The 20,811-nt window shown below is 35.1% G+C and overlaps 1 protein-coding gene across 9 annotated transcripts in view; it reads left to right on the top strand.

Moving 5' to 3' along the window:
- The window catches only part of l(1)G0196 (inositol hexakisphosphate and diphosphoinositol-pentakisphosphate kinase), a 198,247-nt gene that overhangs the window by 4,996 nt on the left and 172,440 nt on the right, over positions 1-20,811 (top strand). For all 9 annotated transcript variants that reach the window (XM_083143232.1, XM_083143227.1, XM_083143231.1 and 6 more), the window contains exon 2: positions 8,586-8,977. In XM_083143232.1, the coding sequence (XP_082999358.1) occupies positions 8,864-8,977 (114 nt within the window). In that variant the 5' untranslated portion in view covers positions 8,586-8,863. The remainder of the gene's footprint in view (positions 1-8,585; positions 8,978-20,811) is intronic.

The following is a 20,811-nucleotide window of genomic DNA, read 5'->3' as shown; positions in this document are numbered from 1 at the left end:
CATGCAACCGTGTACAATTAAGATCGCCGAACCGAGGAAGGAGGGGTCTGGGGGCGTTACCACCGAATTTCAATAAAAAAATCTGGAGTTTGCTCCCCCCCCTTTCTCTCGCTGGCAAGTGCATGTTCCCAACCTCAAATTTACTGCAACACTAGTATTGCAATGAAATTAAATGTCCAATATTATGAAATAAAATACTAATAATAAATACGTAAATATTTTAATATCATATTTACTCGAATCATTCAATCATAAAAGCAAATCACATTCTTCAAGAATTGACTTCTCTGCCAGCCCTGCTAAATTTTCACTTTCCATCTACTGATTTATACGAGGGGTGGCTACAAAGTAATTTCCGATTGATTTCTCGCAAACGCCAAAACCGTGAAAAATGGTAATTGCTGCGAGGTTATGTTTAGGAATGTGCAGTGATGTCTGGACACATTTTTCGCCCTTTCTAAATATCGAAATAATGCGAGTTTGGCATAAAATGTGAATTGTTGGCGTTTTTAGTGCTTTTTTTTTTTTAAGTAATGACCTAAAACAAAGAGAAATTCCATGAAATCCAACATTCTTGTCTTTTCTAGGCCATGGTTGTGTACATAGAACATGCAAGTTTTCCAACATTTTACTCAAGAGTAAACTATAGATTTATACGAGGGCCACTATTTATATTTTGAGCCTTGGCAACACTGATTGAAGTTAGGCGCGATTTGACGTTTGCACGGAATCGTCTGGCACTATTGACCATTGCACGGCAACAATAAAATGGAATTTACTCGTGAACATTTTCGTGCGATGATTTTTTACGATTTTCGACGTGGATTATCAAGACAAGAGTGCATCGATCAACTTACTTCCACATTTGGCGATGAAGCCCCATCCTTGGCCACTGTGAAACACTGGTATAACAAATATATTCGTGGCCGCCATTTGCTCACCAACGAGATTCGCGAAGGTCGTCCAAAATCAGTTGTTGTTCAAGAAAACATTGATGCTGTGCAAAACCTAATACTGCAAGATCGTCATGTGACATACTGTGAGATTGAGGCAACCATTGGCATTAGTTCCACCAGCATATATAAAATATTACATGATCATTTAGCTGTGAGAAAGGTATGTTCTAGTTGGATCCCACACAATTTGACAAAAACTCAAAAAGATGCTGGCATCAATTGGTGCAAACAAATGCTCAATAAATACAATCTTGGTGCTTCAAAAGACGTATATAAGATTGTAACAGGTGACGAATCATGGATATATGCATATGAGCCGGAACGTAAACAGCAGTCGACTGTATGGGTGTTTCAAGATGAACCCAATCCAACAAAAGTTGTTCGCGGTCGATACAAATGGTCGCCTGTTTTTTCGGGAAAACTGGTCATGTGGCAACTGTGCCTTTAGAGGAACGTAGAACGGTCAACTCTGAATGGTACACAACAATTTGTTTGCCAGAGGTCTTTGGTCAAATACGGAAAACAAACAAACGCCGTCAGATCATTCTTCATCAAGACAATGCCAGCTGTCACACATCTCGTCTAACAACCGACTTTATGAACAGTCAAAAAATCGAATTGATGGGTCATCCGCTGTACAGTCCTGATTTGGCACCCAATGACTTCTTCTTGTTCCCGAATGTCAAGAATAAATTGTGTGGACAATGATTTTCGTCGGCGGAAGACGCCGTCGATGCGTTCAAAAACCATATTATGGAGGTGTCTCAAGAAGATTGGAAAAACTGCTTTGACAAATGGTTCGAACGAATGCAAAAGCGTATTGACCATAAAGGAGAATACTTCAAAAAACAATAAAGCAGTTTTCAATATCAAATTCCTGTTTTTTCATTGTTAGGCTGAAAATATAAATAGTGACCCTCGTACGTACATGGAACAAATCCGACAGCCACATTAAATCATGTATTTCCCACGATTTTTTCAACTTCTATCAAAACCATTTGCATCACAGAGAAAAGTGGCAGGGTTCTAACAGGAGCTTGAGTGCGTATCTACTGTCTACTGTTTTGAATTACCAAGCTAGGTGCGCTCCATCGGCATTTGTCGAGTGAGTAATAATGTAGCTCAGTCGTTAGGGCGTCTGACTACTTTGCAAGAAACCCGGGGTCGATCCTCTGCGGGGGAGAACTGGGATGTTTTCCACCTATTCAAACTGCTCCGGCACCCACCCAGCATCATATGAAGCCGGTACCTTGAGGAAACTTTGAGGGATAAAGGTAGCCAGGTGCGTAGTGCTGATCACATCACCCCCACCTTTAGCCGTGATCAAGAAAGTGTGGGGCCCTAACTCCACACCCTTATACACCTTCATGGAAAAGTGCAGGAGAGCACTTTACTTTTACTTCCTCAAAAATCTGTTCCAACATATCAAACTGTCACGAAAATACGTAGACCATGTGATCTACAATTTAAAATAATTGTTTAAAAGCACAATGGAGTATTAAGTTTCGGTATATTTGGCAGATAAATGTTCTAAAACAAAAACGCGAATTTTGGGAAACGTACCCATGTTATTCGACGCTGGGTGGGCACCCGGGCCGCTTCCATCGTTAGAAAAGTTCCCGGATTTGAACCGGCCGGGGATCGAACCCGTGACCTTTAGAATGGTAGTCAGATGCGTTACCGACTGAGCCACCAGATAATGCTAATTTTTGGTGCCATAATATATTAGTATCTGTCATGTGAGATTGATGATTTTAATTTTTTGGGTGTGTCTCCACTTATGGTCATTATGCACTCTTCAGTATAAACGGGGAAAATTCCATTATCTAAAATCCTTACCTTAAAATTAAAAAAAGGGGTATGGAAAAGAACTTTCAAGATACCAAACTCTCACGAAGAGGCGTAAGCCATGTGACTTGCAATTTGAAACAGTAGTTTAAAAACACCATGAAGTAATAATTTTAGATATTTGCCAGAAAATGCGCTAAAATGAAAATGTGAAGTTTGAGAAAAATAACACCGTATAGTAAAAAATAAAAAATAAGAAAATAATACACCAATTTGAAAAAAAATAACAAAACATCAAGGTCCCTACTGAATAGGCATAAGTAAAACAAGAATATCAGTTGTAATTTATTGCATTAGTAACAGTGAGTCTTAACCTAATTTTCGGCATAATCACCACCGTGATTCTGGCATTTGTAGTAGCATGGCACTAAATTTTGTATGCCCATGGACTGGAACTATCTCTACTGCAGAGTAGCTGTCAAATCCTTTCCCTGCCAGAAACCTCTTCAGTTGAATGTACCGACTTTCATTTCTTTGTTCAAGGCCAGGGCTGTACAGGGAGTGGTCCAAGATCTCTCACCTGAAGTGATGCAAAGAGTCCGTGTGTACTCAGCTGTATGGGGTTGTGCACATTCGATTGGCCTTCCGTGAATTGTCTGCACCATCGTCTGACCATACACGATGTCCGGCTGCACACCTCACACAATTGCTGGTGGCTCTGTGCCAAATTCTGAGTGTGCATTGTAGGCTAGGCTTGGTGGGAGACTGTATGATAGCTGCAATCTTTAACCTAGAACTGTCCTAAAACGTCTGCATTGCAACTGTACCAGATTACAGCTACATGCCACTTCTTCCTGCCTGCATGGGTGTGTGTCTATTTGTGACCACCAGTGCTGCGTATAGGCACCATTGGAGCTTTTTCAGGATGCCCCTCGTATATGAACTTTCAGAAGCTTTTTTATTAATAGTGTTTTCCTGTTTTAATGTATGGTTAGCTAAATCAGGTACCTATACAATGCAATTCTATATATTCCTTGCGTTAAATTTCTAATACCTACATACCCTTTTCGACAGCATTAATGGTATAACTGCATGTTGTCAGTTTCACAGTACTTCACTTGGATATACTGTACTGAAGCAGAAATCCCATTGATAATGTAAGGAAATATGACACTTTATTTTGTTCGATTCAATTGTTTCACTTATATGCAAGAGTTAAGTTGTTTGCTTTACAGAGAAGAGAGCTTTATGCATTGAAAAATGAGTCTGCACTCATGGTTCTTGCTAGCAGAGAGTTCCAAACCTCAGTGGAAATATCAACATATAATCCCGAGAATGTATAAGGAGACTGATAAATTACAAATTGTATTTCTTAATCAATCACTCTTCACTCTAATTTCATTTAGTCGTAACTTTAAAAATAATCAAGTATTTTATTTTAAACTTACTGCGTATGACAAAATTCCGTAATCCTTCCCTAGCTTGTGAATTCTAATAATTTTCCAAATTCACTATTTTGCAGTTTGAATTAAAATCATAGAGAATAGAGAAATTGAGTCAATTTCATAGAAGATAATATTGGTACTTAACAAATCCATACCTGGATCTGTATGAATTTATTATTTCAATTTGCAAAAACATCGATTTAGTTTAGTTTGTAATTGTCAGGGAAAAATGTAAATTTTGTCCTGGAAAACCTGGAAAAGTCAGGGAATTTCATTTCTGCTTGTTTGTAGCCACCCTGTTTATGCTTTCACATACAGGTGGTCCAGTATATACTATAGGGTGTTTTTTTAGAGTGATAGAACTTTGAATTGAAATAAAACACACAAAAAAATAAGTTTGAAGCCAATTGTGTTTTAATTTGAAAGATAACTTTCTGACATTTACTTTTTGAAAATAATTTCGGGCATATGTCCAGCACGACTAGCTGTGATGAACCAGATTCGATCAGTCCAATTTTGAACCACTTTTTCAAGTAAGGACGTATGTCGTTAATAACACGAGTTATGTTGGCTTCCAAAGCATCAATTGTTGCTGGTTTATCAGCATAAACCAGAGACTTTAGATATCCCAAAGAAAATAATCCAATGGCGTTAGGTCACATGATCTTGGGAGGCCATTTCACTGACAGCACCGATATTTCCGAAGTGGTTTATACATTTGGCGAACAGAAAATTGATTTTGGAAATATATTTCCACAATTCGTAAACGTTGTTGAGGCGTCAGTCTTTCCATGATCATTTGCCAATGCTTACTGATATGAAATGACAAAACAACATGTCATCAGAACAAAACAAATGACAGCTATCCCTATCGAAAGTTCTATCACTCTTAAAAAAACACCCTTTACTTCCTGTTGTAATCAGACATTATTAGCTTTTACTTATGTATAAATAATAAATGTACAAATTCATAGTTTGCACATTTTCAGATATGTTTTAACATGCTGTGAAATCTATTGAAACTAACATTGATTTTTTCCTTTGCAGAAATATTCTGCCTGCTCGTTAAGTCAGTGTTTTGCCTGCTGCAAGTACTAAATTTCTATTATATGCACAAATCTTTGGCAGCCAGAGTGTGCTGCTGATTACACCACCTCCAATTTGGCTGAGCTCGAGAATGTGTGGGGCCCTACCCCCCCCCCCCACATCCCCTAAATGTGCCTCCATGCCACAGTCCTATATATGCAGGGGAAACTTTACCTTCTTTCATAGGCGTAGCTAGAACTTTATATTTGGGTGTGCACAAAGAAGAAAAAGAAAGGTCTTGTACCTTTTTAATAGCATATTTTGCAACACAATCACTTGGCTCTTTAACTGCACTGATGTTTGTAAAGGAATATAAATTCACTAAATGACAGTGTTGAAAATTTCTGAATATATGTAGTAGAAAAAAAATCAAATTGCATAGAAATTACACACACAAAATATGTTCATAAATGTTACAAACAAATATATCGAAATACACGTCATCTATGACAAGAGACGCCTGTCAAATGGTACAATGTTCTTAAACGCATCAATAACTTCATTTATATCAATAGACTAAGCTTTCTCCTGTTCCACAAATAGCAAGAGCAGGGCTTCCAATCTATCCTGCTTCTGAGTTGCTCTTAATTTAGTTTTAACTTGGGTAAGCTTGGAGAAAGCTCTCTCTCACATGCAGTTTGTGACAGGTATAGAAGAAAAGTGCTGTAGTACAGAGTATAATTCAGAAAATATCTTCTTTCTCCAATGACATAAAAAAAATCTAAAATCTATAGACACTCGTTTCATCAGCAATAATGCACACGTTTGTACCAAGTAATGACATTTTCAACTTCTTACAAACTGTTGCTTATTTTCTCTCTTATTGAAATATCTGTCTTTAATTCTCTTTGATAAAGCAGCCCAGGTACATCCCATAGCTACGCCTATGCCTTCTTTACCTTGATGATTATCCTTGTATGTTCACGGGATGCATAACGTAATAGTGCTGCCATTTTATATTAGTTCAGATTAGGATTAATTTTCATATGTGACTTTCTTGTTTTTGCATGTTTCTCTTCACTACTCTTTTTCCAAAAAATATATTTTTCAACAACAATTAGATAACAGTGCAATTTGGTCACTCATGAGGATCAAGTGTATCTGCAATGAATGGTTTCTGAATCATGAATGAATGCCATATTTAGGCGGAGTATGAACATCTTCCCATTGAAATAAAATATCTTTTGAGTGTGAATCATGTCACCTGTCTTGGAAATCTTGTTTGTCAATTCAGTTTTTGACATTTTCCATACGCTGGTGTCTAAAGTCTTCTGTTCATGCTTCCATTTTCCATACACTGGTGTCTAAAGTCTTCTGTTCATGTTTCCTTTTCCCGTCTCTAAAGTCTTCTGTTCATGTTTCCATTTTCCTCAGCATCTATTGGTCTCATTTTGTTCGGCAGCGGGAATCAAAATGACATGGTCTTAGCCTTGTTTATTTCTCAGCTCTAATGCAGTCTTGGTTGTTAAATACAGTGAGTGGTCGACTCAGTGTCAGCTCTGAAGGTCCTGTGTTAGGGTTTGTGACGTCTTGTTCCAATTCGATGTTCTTAGTGGCAATCCCTCACAACCCATTTTAGTAGTTTGTTCTGTTTTCATAATTATTTTGGAAGTATGTGCATTCTTTGGACATCTCCTTGTAATAAAAAATAAGGCACAACATCCCCCAATATCTGTGTGTGTGTGTGGGGGGGGGGTGTTTTTTGTTTGTTTGTTTGTTTTTTGTTCTTTCAGCTATTTCATTCTAAATGCCATAGTTGTCATAGTTTTTTTCCTCCCCTTGTATGCTTGCATTCTAGAATTATTTTTCTTGTAGTGTACGGTTATTACAAGCATAAAAACACAGTTTTTCGTTGTGACGTTTCAGGAAAACACACGCTCCCTTCATCAGACATTTATTTTTACTTTGACTAAAGATACAGTTATAAGTTATTATAACAATGGTTATGATTTTTTTTAAATAAGAGAGAGATTCCGTTATACAATGGATGTTGTCAATGTTACACTAACAGAATAAACCAAATCAAAAAAACAAGTTGCAAGAAAACTAAAGGAAAAGAGAAATATGGACAAAGATGAGAAATCTATTCAAAATAAATTTATTTGCATTCCATTCCACAAGGGATTCTCACATAAAATTGCAAATTTTTTTAGAAGATTTAATTTCAAAATTGTTTTTAGATCACAAAGAAGTTTGGAATGTACATTTAATGAATACAAAATGGGAAAATCTCTACCAGATGTGGAAACCACAGTAATATATAATATAAATTGTTCATGTTCAAAGGATTATATAGGACAAACAGCAAGGAAAATGGCAATAAAATGGCACGAACACGATTTGGACTTTATAAATCTAAACTCAAGAACAGGTTTGTCAGCTCACATCATCGAAGAGAAACATCTGATTAAAAAGAGAAGGGTTATAAAAAGAGTAACAGGAAACATAGATATGAATGTCTGGGAAGCTTCGTTCCTTGCAGAAGAACACTGGAATAAATTAAATAAAGAAAATGGTAACATAGGCCCACTATGGAGTTTTCTTTTTCATACGTGGAGTAAGCCACCATCTTTAAAATTTAATGTAACAGAAAACATCAAGAAACTGTGAAAGCAATGATGATTTTGAATTGCCTGATGATATTTGGTATTATTAATATTTTTTTTAATAAAAATGTGATCAAAATTTTTATCTGAAATAAAAATAAAACAGACTGCTTGTTTTTTTAGTTATGTTTGTTATATTACAACAATGTAACATTGACAACATCCATTGTATAACGGATTCTCTTTTTTATTTAAAAAAAATCTTAACCTTTGTTACAACTGTATCTTTAGTCAAACTAAAAATAAATGTCTGATGAAGGGAGTGTTTGTTCTCCTGAAACATCACAACGAAAAACTGTGTTTTTATGCTTGTAATAACCGTAGACTACAAGAGAAATAACCATAGTTGTCATTGTAAGTTGCTAAAGAAGCAGATAAGTGTTGTAAGGAAATATGGAGAAAGAAGAAAAGAAGTCTTCAGTTGTAAGACCTGTTCATTTCTGTTTACCAGCATCTTTCTTATCCTTTTATTATCCCACTATTTTACCTAATTCATCATACAGTTTATCTTTTCTTCATGTTGCATTTTAATGCTTTTTTTTTCATTACTTATCTCTGTCCTCACCATATAGTGCAACTTGTCATTTAACTGTTTTATATTCGTCTAAAGGAACATTATTTTAGCCAAGGACCAGTGAGAAATTCACACAACCACTGTAAATTACCACTTTGTTTTATTCAAACAAATATTTTGTCATTTACAGGTCAAGATGTAATTAGGATATAGAAGCTAGCAGCATGTGGCAGTTTTTATTGGATGGATGCCAGTATTGTACAATGTGATACTGTGGTGCAAGAAAAGGTTTGAAGATAAACTATTAGGTGTGCCTTATTTATTTGGCATATTTTACATGCCTATTATGATCAAGAAACCAAAGCTAAAGGGAAAGGTGTGTTAGCATTCGTCGTAAATATTTGATTATTAGTGTGGCATGTGGTTTGTTAATTGCGGAATGTGCAAGGAGATACTGTTGTGAGGTGAATGTGTGACAGTATGTCGTACACAGAGTTGGAGCATGGATACCAGGGACTGAAGAAAGCTCGTCCGTCATTCTACATTGGTGAAGATGGGGATAGTCGAGTTTTGAAAGCAAGGGTGAGTCTCGTTTAATATTATTTTTTACCAGTGAGGTTTAATTGGTGCTCTATATTATATGTGTTCGCTACATGCTTGTATGCACACCTCATGCAATGTGAAATTGTCGTAGTTCTGTATATTGTATGAAATGTTCATATGGTATTTCTTATTTTTTTTAATGTATATATGTAAGGGAAATTTTGCACCAAAGCTCCAATTGTTTAATTCTGAAGTAATTATTCTACGAACACATTTTTTTACATGGTTCAATTTCTATTTATGTCTGTAAACAAATACTTCAGAGTCTTAGCAATTGCTTACTGCCTGCATGTTTTCTCAAGAATGATATTATGCTTCTATATACTTCTATACAATCCTTTTTGTTTGTGAGGAGCCATTTGTTTACTGCTGTCCTGGATGTGGACTGCTGTTCTCATCTACTCCACGTGCATGGCGTGCAAATAGGTATTACGTCCGTAAGTGCTTTTGTTGTTAGGTTAGGTAGGTCAGGTATTGGCACTTAGCATTAAAATAATGTCTCTGAGTACTTCCAACACCTGATAACATAATACAGGGATCTTTCCGTGTCAAATCATCCAGAATTTTGTGAAAATGTCACCCACCATTCCAGATTTTGATGAAATTCAGTATACTTATAGAATTTGTAGTGCTGATTACAAAAATGACAATTTTTTTTAGATTGGTTACGGGGTTCAGAAGTTACGTGCTTTTTAAAATCTCCGTGTACGCCACTTGCGGCTCCACTTTGATGGACACGCATTAGGTTATAAATGATGGTATCTTCCCTCAGGTTTGCCGTAGAAACTTCAAGTTTCTTTTCATTTGCTCAAAATAGTGTAAGCTTTCACTTAAATACGGTTTCAGATGATGAGACTGTCCTATTCTCAAACTGTCATGTTCAAAGTTAATATTATTTATGTTATTGATGTTGTTTTTAACTTATGCATGTTTATTTTATATATATTGTTATAATCATCTTATCACGCTGTATAAAATACAAGAAATCAAATTGCTGTAACCATAGCAACGAGAAATAATAAGTAAAAAAAATGGTGATGGAAGTAGTGAGATTTTCTGCGCCTGTATTGTATTTATTTTAAATATAACGGTTATCGTTAATTACGCAATTTTATTTGCATTGATAATCGTTCTGCAAGTTTAAGCGCAGCGACGGTTATCAAGAGTGGCGACCCAGAAGCCAGGATTGTTCAAAAAGTGTGCAATCTTCTGACAGTGGTAAGAATGTCTGTTGTAATGGAACAGAATTTTTGTCATATGCTGAAGTAAGACTTACGTCACAATCTTCAGTGTGCTTGTATAACGTAACTTCTTAAGTGAATCATTATATGTGTTAAGATCACAATGCCTGATAAGTTAAAGCAAAGTAAATCTAAATCGTCGCGTAAAGAAACAAACATTCAGGCTAATACAATGACTACTTACTTTGATGCTGATAATCCCGTAGTCGCTTCCAGTAATGCGAATACTACAGAACATGATGTTTGTTCTACAAAACCCGACAAATTATCTTGTTGTAATGAACCAGACAATGATTTGAGGTATGTTCAGTGTACACAGTGCTCGTCATGGCATCACATATCTTGTCTCAAACTTACAGTCACTCACTGGACAATTTATTCGACTACACTAGAAAATTATTATTGTAAAGGTTGCAAACCAGATTATGATCCTTTTAGTTTGCCAGCTTATCTAGAAACTCTTAACCCGAATTTTGGCGATTTGTTAAGTACTGTTAAGAGTATTCAATTGCTTATGGTCGCTTCTAATGAAGACCTCAAGACGAAACTAGAACAGTCTAATGCTGAAATGAAATCGCAGTTAGAACAGTCTAATGCTGAAATGAAATCTCAGTTAGAAAATTCTATGAAATCACAGTTAGAACAGTCTAATGCTGAAATGAAATCGCAGTTAGAACAGTCTAATGCTGAAATGAAATCTCAGTTAGAAAATTCTATGAAATCACAGTTAGAACAATCTAATTCTGAAATGAAATTGCAGTTAGAACAGTCTAATGAAGAACTAAAAACACGAATGGATCTTGCTAACCAAGATATGAAATTACAGTTACAGCAATCTAATCAAGAATTTGCAGAGTTTAGTGAGAATATTAAGTCTCAGTTTGAACAATTGGAATTGGATATTTATAGTAACCTAACTTCAAAATTTGAATTGGTTCATCAAGAAATTAATACTGTTAATCAAAGATTAGACAACTTGACTTCCGATGTTAAAACACAACTTGATTCAATAGCTTCCGAATGTGTCAAGAAAAATGAACATTTGGGAAGTATTTTAAATAGCAATATTTCTCAAATCCGAACAGAACAAGACGTTCAAGGTCAACAAATTTTAATAAATAAAGATTTGATTAGTGAATACGATAAATCTATTACAGTATGTTCATCCAAAATAACTGATATTAATAATAGATTGACATCGTTGGAAGTTGCTGGTAAGGAAAATGTACATTTTGGAACGTATCTTATTGATTGTAATAACAGGTTTCAACATATAGAATCTCGTATTGATGTTTTGCAAACTAATTATGCAAATTTTCAACGCAACACAAAAGGAAATTTGAAACCTCCCCTTGCACAAAATAGTTCTCAAACTAAGACATCGCGTGAAAGGGCTAGAAATGCAGTTGACTCGGGGGTGACTAATTCATCTACTTATTCATCTGATGAATCTTTAACAACCCATGTGAAAACAACGTTCGATGAACCGCATGTTCGAAATCGTGTTCGCTGGAGGCGAAACAAAAGATTTATTCCAACCTGCAATGAGGAACATTATCGAAATAATATGTCACCTAATAGTGTACAGTTTAAGGATACAAGTAATTATGCGATTAACAATATGCAGACAACTTCTAGATTGAATTCTACCGTTACAAATATTGATAAACATTCCAATGTTCAACAATGTTGTTCTGCTGATGGTGAAAATAGTTACATAAATCAAATGTTTACATACTCGCAAGAACCTAACCTCCCTATCGTTCATCATAGTAATGTCCCTGGTGAAACGTGTGGGTTTCGTCATATTTCTTCCTTGCAGAATGAAGCTTGCAGACCATGGTTTCAAGGTGAAAGGCGTAATGCAAAATTAATGACTGGCACAAGTTGTCCAAATGCTGAAATTGGTGTTATTGAGTCAAATACAAATAACAATTACTGTGATAATCCACAAAGTCAGTTTGATCGTTGTATTTCTCCAACGTCTTTACCTGTAATTACTGTTGGGGATAGAGGAAACAGATATGTAAAGATAAATGAACTGTCTCATTTACCTAAATTTTCTGGGAAAATAGAAGACCAATCGGCTCGAGAATATCTAGAACATCTTAATTCTATGCTTGATCTTATGGGCATTCCAATTAACAAAAGGCTACAGAGTATTCAGCAGTGTTTCACCAACAGAGCTGCGTACTGGTATAGAACTCACAAACGTATGTTTTCTTCATATGATCATTTTCAAAGGGAATTCATGAAGCAATTTGCAAGTCCGGAAATAATACAGTCTCAGTTATCAGTATTAAGGAACAGGAAGTATGATCCTACAGTACATGGTGATTTAGAAAGCTTTGCGTTGAAAACATATTCAAATTATTGCAATTTAGTTGAGAATCCAAACGAATTGGATGTTATTCAATTAGTTATTAGCCAGTTACCAAATAATATAGCTAATAACATAACTTGTCATGAGATACGTTCTATGGACCAGTTAACAACTATGTTAAGGAAATTAGATGTTGTCCGAACTAGTAGAAGAGGACTTATTTTCTTACCGGAAGAAACCGATAATAGTAGTAAGGTTAAACCGAACAAGAATCCTGACAGTATGAAATCAAAATTTAGTGTCAAGCAAATTAATGTTAAACACACCAAAAACACTTGCTCATCTTCTACTCAGACTTCGTCGATGCATGCTCAAGTACCTTTTACTAATGAATTTGGCAATGCTAATTCAAGATATGGACAGTTTAGAGGTAGCAATGGTAGTTTTAGAGGACGTAGAAATAATCGAGGCTATTCAGGATTTTCACATAATAACAGAAATAATTTCAGATTCCAAAGAAATAATGCATACTCTGGTATTTCCGGTGACATTACAAATAGGCATTATAATCAGGATGCTGTAAGTTCTCAGTTACCTAACAGTAGTCAGAATGGAAGGATTTTCTACAATAGGCAAGCGCAGTATACAAGTGAGCCTGCTCTCGCTCCTACTTACAGTCAACCTGTTAATGTGACTTCATTACAACCACAAGATGCATCTACAACTTCTGGAATATCAAATTCTCCTTCTGGAAATGTATCAAGGACCTTTACACGACAATCTGGTATTGGAACATCTTACCAATCAACAACAAATTTAAATTAAAGGAGCGGATGGAAGTGCCTCGTTCACTCTGCTTTCTTTCAGAGAGGCCAAATTTGAACAAGCGAAATTCATTTCAAACACAGGAAATTATGAATGTACGTGATGATAAAGACTTAATATCGGAACCACTACAAGTGAATTTTCTATTGGAATGGTTTGAAGAAGAACCTGAATGGACTGTTAGTGATTATGATATTCCGGTTCCATTAACTGAAGTTCCAGTTATTCATGGAATTATTTGTCAAATACCTGTAGTTTGTATTATAGATTCTGGAAGTCAGGCAAATGTTCTAAATTTTGACGTTTGGTGTAAACTATCGTTTTTGATTGGCAACATTAAACTGGATAACGTGGAAGATGTAAAACTCACCGGTTTCGCTGGATCCAAGAAGTGTAAAGTTGTTGGCAGTAAAATTATTAATCTGCAGATAAAGAACGAATACTTTTCTATGGAATTTTTTGTTCTTAAAGAGTTGAATGCCGATGTCATTTTAGGAGTTCCATTTTTGAGGAAATATAAAGCTGTAATTGATTTTAAAGAAGGGAATGTAAGTTTGCTAAATGATAAAGGAAAGGAAATTTCCTCTGTTTTAACTCGGCAATGTTCTTCTACAGAAGATTTGAAGTATTGTACAAAGTCTAACTTTTGTTCCGAAGATACATTAAATGATAATGAAAGTTATTCATGTAGATTGTTACGTGATGCGTCAACTTTGAATGATGATGTAGAATATATGCCAGCTAAGAAGTCCATTTATGAGTCTGTTTTTAGAAATGATAATTTAGACAATTTGCAGAAAGCTGATTTATTCAAACTTCTGTCGTATTATCACGTACAATTTTCAGATAAACCTAGAAAAGCAATTGTTGAACCTTACAAGATTCAATTAGATACTGTAACACCTATTACAAGCACACCTTATCCCATACCAATATCAAGGAGACTACCTTTAGAAGAAGAGCTTTCCAAGTGGGAGAAATGGGGAATTATTTACCAGGATTCTTCACCATATCTTAACCCTCTACATATAGTGCCAAAGCAAGGAGGTCTTTGGAGACCTGTGATCGATTTTAGGAAACTAAATCAACATGTTATCTCTCCACAAGTGAGAGTAGAAGCAATCAACGAACTGTTACAGAGGTTCCTAGGATGTGTTTATTTTTCTTCAATTGATTTATCATGCGGTTATTTTCAAATACCGTTGACTGAAGATTCATATCCTTACACAGCTTTTTCTTATAGAGGCAGACAATATCTTTTCCGCTATCTTCCGTTTGGGATTCGATCAGCAGTCTCAGTGTTCCAGGATAGGATGAATAAAATATTCTCCACCGATTGCAGAAATTTTGTTGTTTGTTATTTGGATGATATTCTAATTTTCAGCAAAAATTGGTCTCAACATATGCAACATGTAGAACTAGTTTTACAAAAGATAAAGGGTGTCAATATGTCTATTAAATTTTCCAAATGTAAGTTTGCTTACAAAGAAATCTGCTTCCTTGGACACATAGTGTCCGGTGATAAAATTATGGTTGATCCTGCAAAGAATTCAGCAATTATTAATTTTCCAATTCCAACAAACAAACGCTCCTTGAGAAGGTTCTTAGGATTAGCTAATTGGAGGCGAAAGTTTATTGAAGGATTTGCTGAAATGGCACAGCCTTTGTATGATCTGTTGAAAAAGGAATTAAAATGGCAATGGAATGATGTTCATGCTTCAGTTTTTGAAAACCTCCGCAAGTCACTGATATCTCCAAAAGCTTTGTATCAACCAGATTTCACGAAGCCTTTCAATGTCAACACGGACGGTTCGAAGAAAGGAATAGGAGCTGTTCTATGGCAAGACTCAACTGAAAATTCTGAAGAAGGACCACGTATAATTCAATACGTTAGCAGATCTCTTAAAGGCAATGAGTTATCATATAATACTCACGAGATTGAATGCTTAGCGATATTATTTGCTTTTGAAAAATTCTACATTTACATAGCTGGAACTAAGGTGAAATTGTTTACCGATCACCAATCTTTATCTTGGCTAGAATCTACTAAAACTTTGAATCCACGATTAAATCGTTGGAGTTTGAAATTACAAATGTTTGATTATAATGTATATCACGTGCCGGGAAAATCGAATGAAGCTGCAGATGCTTTAAGCAGATATCCTGATTTAAGTACAGGTTTTCCAACTCTATCGGAACTATATGTAAATAACATAAGTCTTGATTTTCTTGACGAAGATAGTGTAACATTTTGGCAAGAAAGTCAAAATTCGGATTCTTATTGCAGTGCCATTGTACAAAAGTTACAAAATGGGAATTTGTCACAGAATATAAAAAGGCAATATTCGATTCAAGATAATATATTATTCCTGAAACATTTGAAAGAAGACAAGTGGAAACTTGTAGTACCTATTATTGTTGTACCCAAAATTCTTCATAAATTACATGACTTACAAGGTCATTTTGGATACTATAAACTATTTAATAAGTGCAGAAGTTTATATTATTGGCCTAAAATGAAAGTTAGTATCAAGCAGTATTTGAACGACTGTCTAACATGCGCAAAAACTAAACAAGCTCACACAAAAATTAGTAAGGATGAATTGCATGTATATTCTACTACTCCACATGATATGTTATCAATAGATCTTGTTGGACCGTTACCCAAATCACAAGGATATAGTTACATCTTAACAATAGTTGACACGATGTCCAAATTTTTAATGGCTTATCCGTTAAGGAAGGCAACGTCACGTGAAATAATTAACAAATTCAAGCTCCAGTATTTTTACCACTATCCAGCATGTAAGGTAATATTATCAGATAACGGTTCCCAATTTAAATCACAAGAGTGGAAGTTATATATGGATGACTGTAACATAAAACATATCACCACGTCAGTTTATTCGCCTTTCGCAAATCCTGTGGAAAGGTACAACAAAGAGTTAATACGATTGTTACGATTATATACTTCGCAAAATCATCAGGACTGGGTAAAATATTTGAATTATGTAACAGGACTTCTTAATAATTCCGTTTCGGAAATAACAAATTTCACACCTAGTGAACTTTTCCTTCATCACGAATTAAAGGATTCAATTATCAATCAAATTAACTGGCCAGATGATTTAAAGTTTGTGCCCTGGAAACATAAGTATTTTATCGCCAAAGCACGTATTAAGGAAAGATATAAGTCCAAACCTATTGAGTGTGATGCAAATAAATTGAAGATAGTCCCAGGTGATATTGTTTTAGTGAAAAATCATGAACATAGTAGTGCAATTAACAAGAAAATTCATAAGTTTATGGAATTATGGCTTGGACCCTATATAGTTGATGCTGTGAAAAACAATTATACAATTTTGATTTCTATGGACGGAAATAAGATAACAACAAGGCAGAACTTGTCAAATATCAAGAAATTTAATTGTTCTGATGAAAAAAAAGAAGAATTGCTTAAACTAATGTAATTGTCATGAAGTGATGCATAAGTAGCTGTAAATTCGAACACTAAGATGACATTTTCAGAACTTTAGTAAAAAGAGTATTGTAAATTTGTGAATTGGTTCATTATGTCAAGTGAACTCTTTCATTATCCTGACGAGTGTATATTAAAAGCAGGACTCAAATCTTATATATTATGTAAAAAAAAAAAAAAATTGTTATGTTCATTTTTTTTTTTTTTTTACCAGGAGAAGGGGAGAGATTGAGACTGTCCTATTCTCAAACTGTCATGTTCAAAGTTAATATTATTTATGTTATTGATGTTGTTTTTAACTTATGCATGTTTATTTTATATATATTGTTATAATCATCTTATCACGCTGTATAAAATACAAGAAATCAAATTGCTGTAACCATAGCAACGAGAAATAATAAGTAAAAAAAATGGTGATGGAAGTAGTGAGATTTTCTGCGCCTGTATTGTATTTATTTTAAATATAACGGTTATCGTTAATTACGCAATTTTATTTGCATTGATAATCGTTCTGCAAGTTTAAGCGCAGCGACGGTTATCAATGATTGTATTAATAACCACGTATTTTTATGTATAGTGTCATGTATTTTTTAGAAGAATAAATTACTAATTTCAAGAGCGAATTTCCCCCTTCAATTTCCCCTCAATTTTATATTTAGGTAGCTCAAAGTGTGTACTAATGCCTGATGGAAAAATTGGGATTTAGCGGTTCAGAGACAGGGTGATAAAAAAATCATTTGCATTTGCCTGAAGTACATGTAGAATATGTTTTAAGGTAATATTCAAAATTTCTGTTCACTATGTGTGAAGGTAAGCATAGGCGTAACCTGGCGGGGCAAAGGGAAGCATTTGCCGTTTCCAAAATTCATTGATTAATTAAAATTTACAAATAATAATTGCAGTGGAACCCCGATTTCAAGTTCCTTGATTTTACATTGTCCTGCATTTTATATTCAATCTTGGTGGTCCCAACATAGCAAATTGCTAAGAAATTTTCCTCCATTATACATTTTATCGCATTCTAAGTTTTTTCAGCTTGGTTGCCTGAATAACATAAAATCGAGATTCCACTATATCTAAGTCAGTTTCAACTGTCTTCATTTTTTTAAGAAACATAATCATCATTATTAGCATTCCCAAGTTTAGCAAATTATCTTCGAGAACATTCTTTTTGTGCATTTTATCTCAATATGGAAGTTCTTTTTTTGGCTACTCTTCACGGGGATACATAATATGAAGTTAGAATTATTAATACACATTTATTCTGATTGAAGTTTTTACATGGAGATTTTGCCATATATCACAGAAACTCTTGTGATGGGGTGGTTGGAACAGTTAAAACACTTGTATAGACTTCTACAGTATCAAGTAACAAGTGCGGCAATGATGTACCAATAAAAATAGTATTCAACGCATAAATTTCTTATTAATCATGTAAGGTGAAATGACAAAATGTGCAGTACGGTGTGTCAGCGATAGCAAAGTACTAAACAACAGAACCAGGAAAATTAAGTATGCACTATTTTGAACTTAGGTTACAGGTTCGGTAAGTTACTTTTTACATGTAACCGAGTTAGTTACTAATTTAAAAACTAACTCATTTACAGTTACTGGTACTGTGAAAGTAACTTACAGTTAATGATCATTGATTTGTGCAAGAATTACACAAAATCAATGATCATGAAGACTTGAGTGTTTTATTTATGTTTCTAGTACATAATATGCCTTCATATATTTATATTACTACTGCAAATAAATGATGGAACACAGAGTCACCTTTGCTTGAACGATTTTAATTAAGACATCATTAGTGTACTAACCACTGTATTTTGAATATGGTGTCATTGATTCCACTTGCACCCATTTCTTTCTCCTCCATTCCAAGATCAACACGGTCCACTCCTTTGACAATGACTTTTTCCTAGCTTGAGAGCCACATTCCAAACGAACGCAACAGACCGCCAAAAACACTGAAGTTTTCACTTATAATTAAAAATGAAGAAAAGTAAAGCATGGATGTTCTAAACTAAAGTTAGCATGCAACAAAGCATAGCTTCCTTGCCAGGCCAGCAATTCCAGTCGCTAGTTACAGTTAGAATTCCTAAATAAAAAGTAACTGTTACTTGCAACCAGTTACTTTGAAACACTAGTTGTTTTAACAGTCAATGGAAAAATAATAAGAGCTGATGAAATAAGTTTTGTATAACTGTGTGGTTTGACTGTTGTGAAGAAGTTTCTTTCTGAAATCCAAATCTAAACAGTTATGTAGTAGCTTGTGTGTGTGACTAAAACTTGTTTGTAAGATTGCTTCAAAAGTCCATGGGAAAAAAGGAAATGCAGCAATTAAATTCTTGCATCCACTTGGTCCATCAACTTCCTACTACTGGCCACAAAATATTTAATTAATCTATAAATTTTGGAGCTGGGTCAAATGCTTCCCTTTGCCCCTGCCAGGTTACGCCTATGCTTACCTTCACACATAGTGAACAGAAATTTTTAATATTACCTAAAAACATATTGTACTTCAGGCTTTGTGCTAAATGCATAAGCATTTTTAATAAGATTAACTTTTAATGTCATTTGATGCAAATTAATTTTTTATCGCCTTGTGTCTGAACCGCCCATCTGAATTTTTCCATCAGGCATTAGTACACACTTTGAGCTACCTACATATAAAATTGGGGGGAAATTGAAGGGGGTGCATTGCACGAAATTCGCTCTTGAAGTTAGTCATTTATTTTTCTAAAAAAATACATGAAACTGTACATAAAAATACATGATTATTAATACAATCATCTGAAACCTTATTTAAGTCAAAGCTTACACTATTTTGAACAAATGAAAAGAAACTTGAATTTTCTACGGCAAACCTGAGGGAAGATACCATCATTTATAACCTAATGTGTGTCATTCAAACAAGAGCCACAAGTGGCATACACGGAGATTTTAAAAAGTGCATAACTTCTGAACCGCTTGACCAATCTAAAAAAACATTTTTATTTTTGTAATCAGCATTAAAAATTCTATAAGTATACCAAATTTCATCAAAATCGGGGATGGTGGGTGACATGGCCTGGATGAATTGACGTGGAATGACCCACAGGGTTTCTATAAATTAGTTATACAAAAGTAACCGTTAATTGTGAAGAAAGTGTATGTAATAGAAATGGTTTATACGAGGGCAAATCGAAAAGTCTTTGAGCCTATTTTTTTTCTAGCTTGTTATTACAAAAGCGAGATATACGAGCGATGCAGTAGGCTTTTCTTGGAACGGCCCTATTGTAACTTCCAATTTCTTCCACGGCACGGCACTGTTATCAGTTGGCAAAGATGGCCGGAGTGCTCAGGAAGTCCACGCCATATGAACAGCAAAGTGTTATTTGTTTTTTATGGTGCAAAGGACAAACATCCACAAATATCCACAGGAAAATGGAGCCAGTGTATGGGGATAAGTATTTCTCAGTGCAAAGTGTGCAGTGGTGGTGCAAGGAGTTTTAAAATGGACGGGAAAATGTGGAGGACAATGAGCAAGACCTCGTTCCTCACTGACACCAGACAACATTACCCGTGTTGGTGAAATAGTGAAAGCTGATCGACATGTTCATCTGAAGGACATTGCCACTGAACTTGGCATTTCCTATGGTTGTGTTGGTGACATTGTTCATGATTCGTTGCGATACCGCAAGGTGTCATGTCGGTGGATTCCTAAGCTTCTTGATGATGTCCACAAGGGCAAGTGAATGGTCATGTAACTTAACCATTTGCAGCGTTACGTTGACGAGGGTGACAAGTTTCCTGGACCTCATTGTCACTGGCAATGAAACGTCAATACTGCATTACATTCCCGAGTCAAAACGGCAGAGCATGGTGTGGCGTGTCATCATGGATTGTCAGAGGCATATCATTCCTGGACATGCTTGAGAATTATCTAATGCCACAATTTCGT

The sequence above is a fragment of the Lepisma saccharinum genome, chromosome 21, assembly GCF_977018435.1.
Source record: "Lepisma saccharinum chromosome 21, izLepSacc3.1, whole genome shotgun sequence".
In the NCBI taxonomy this organism is placed as follows: domain Eukaryota; kingdom Metazoa; phylum Arthropoda; class Insecta; order Zygentoma; family Lepismatidae; genus Lepisma; species Lepisma saccharinum.
Note: the sequence above shows the minus strand (reverse complement) of the source record. Positions and strands in the feature narration are given on the sequence as shown.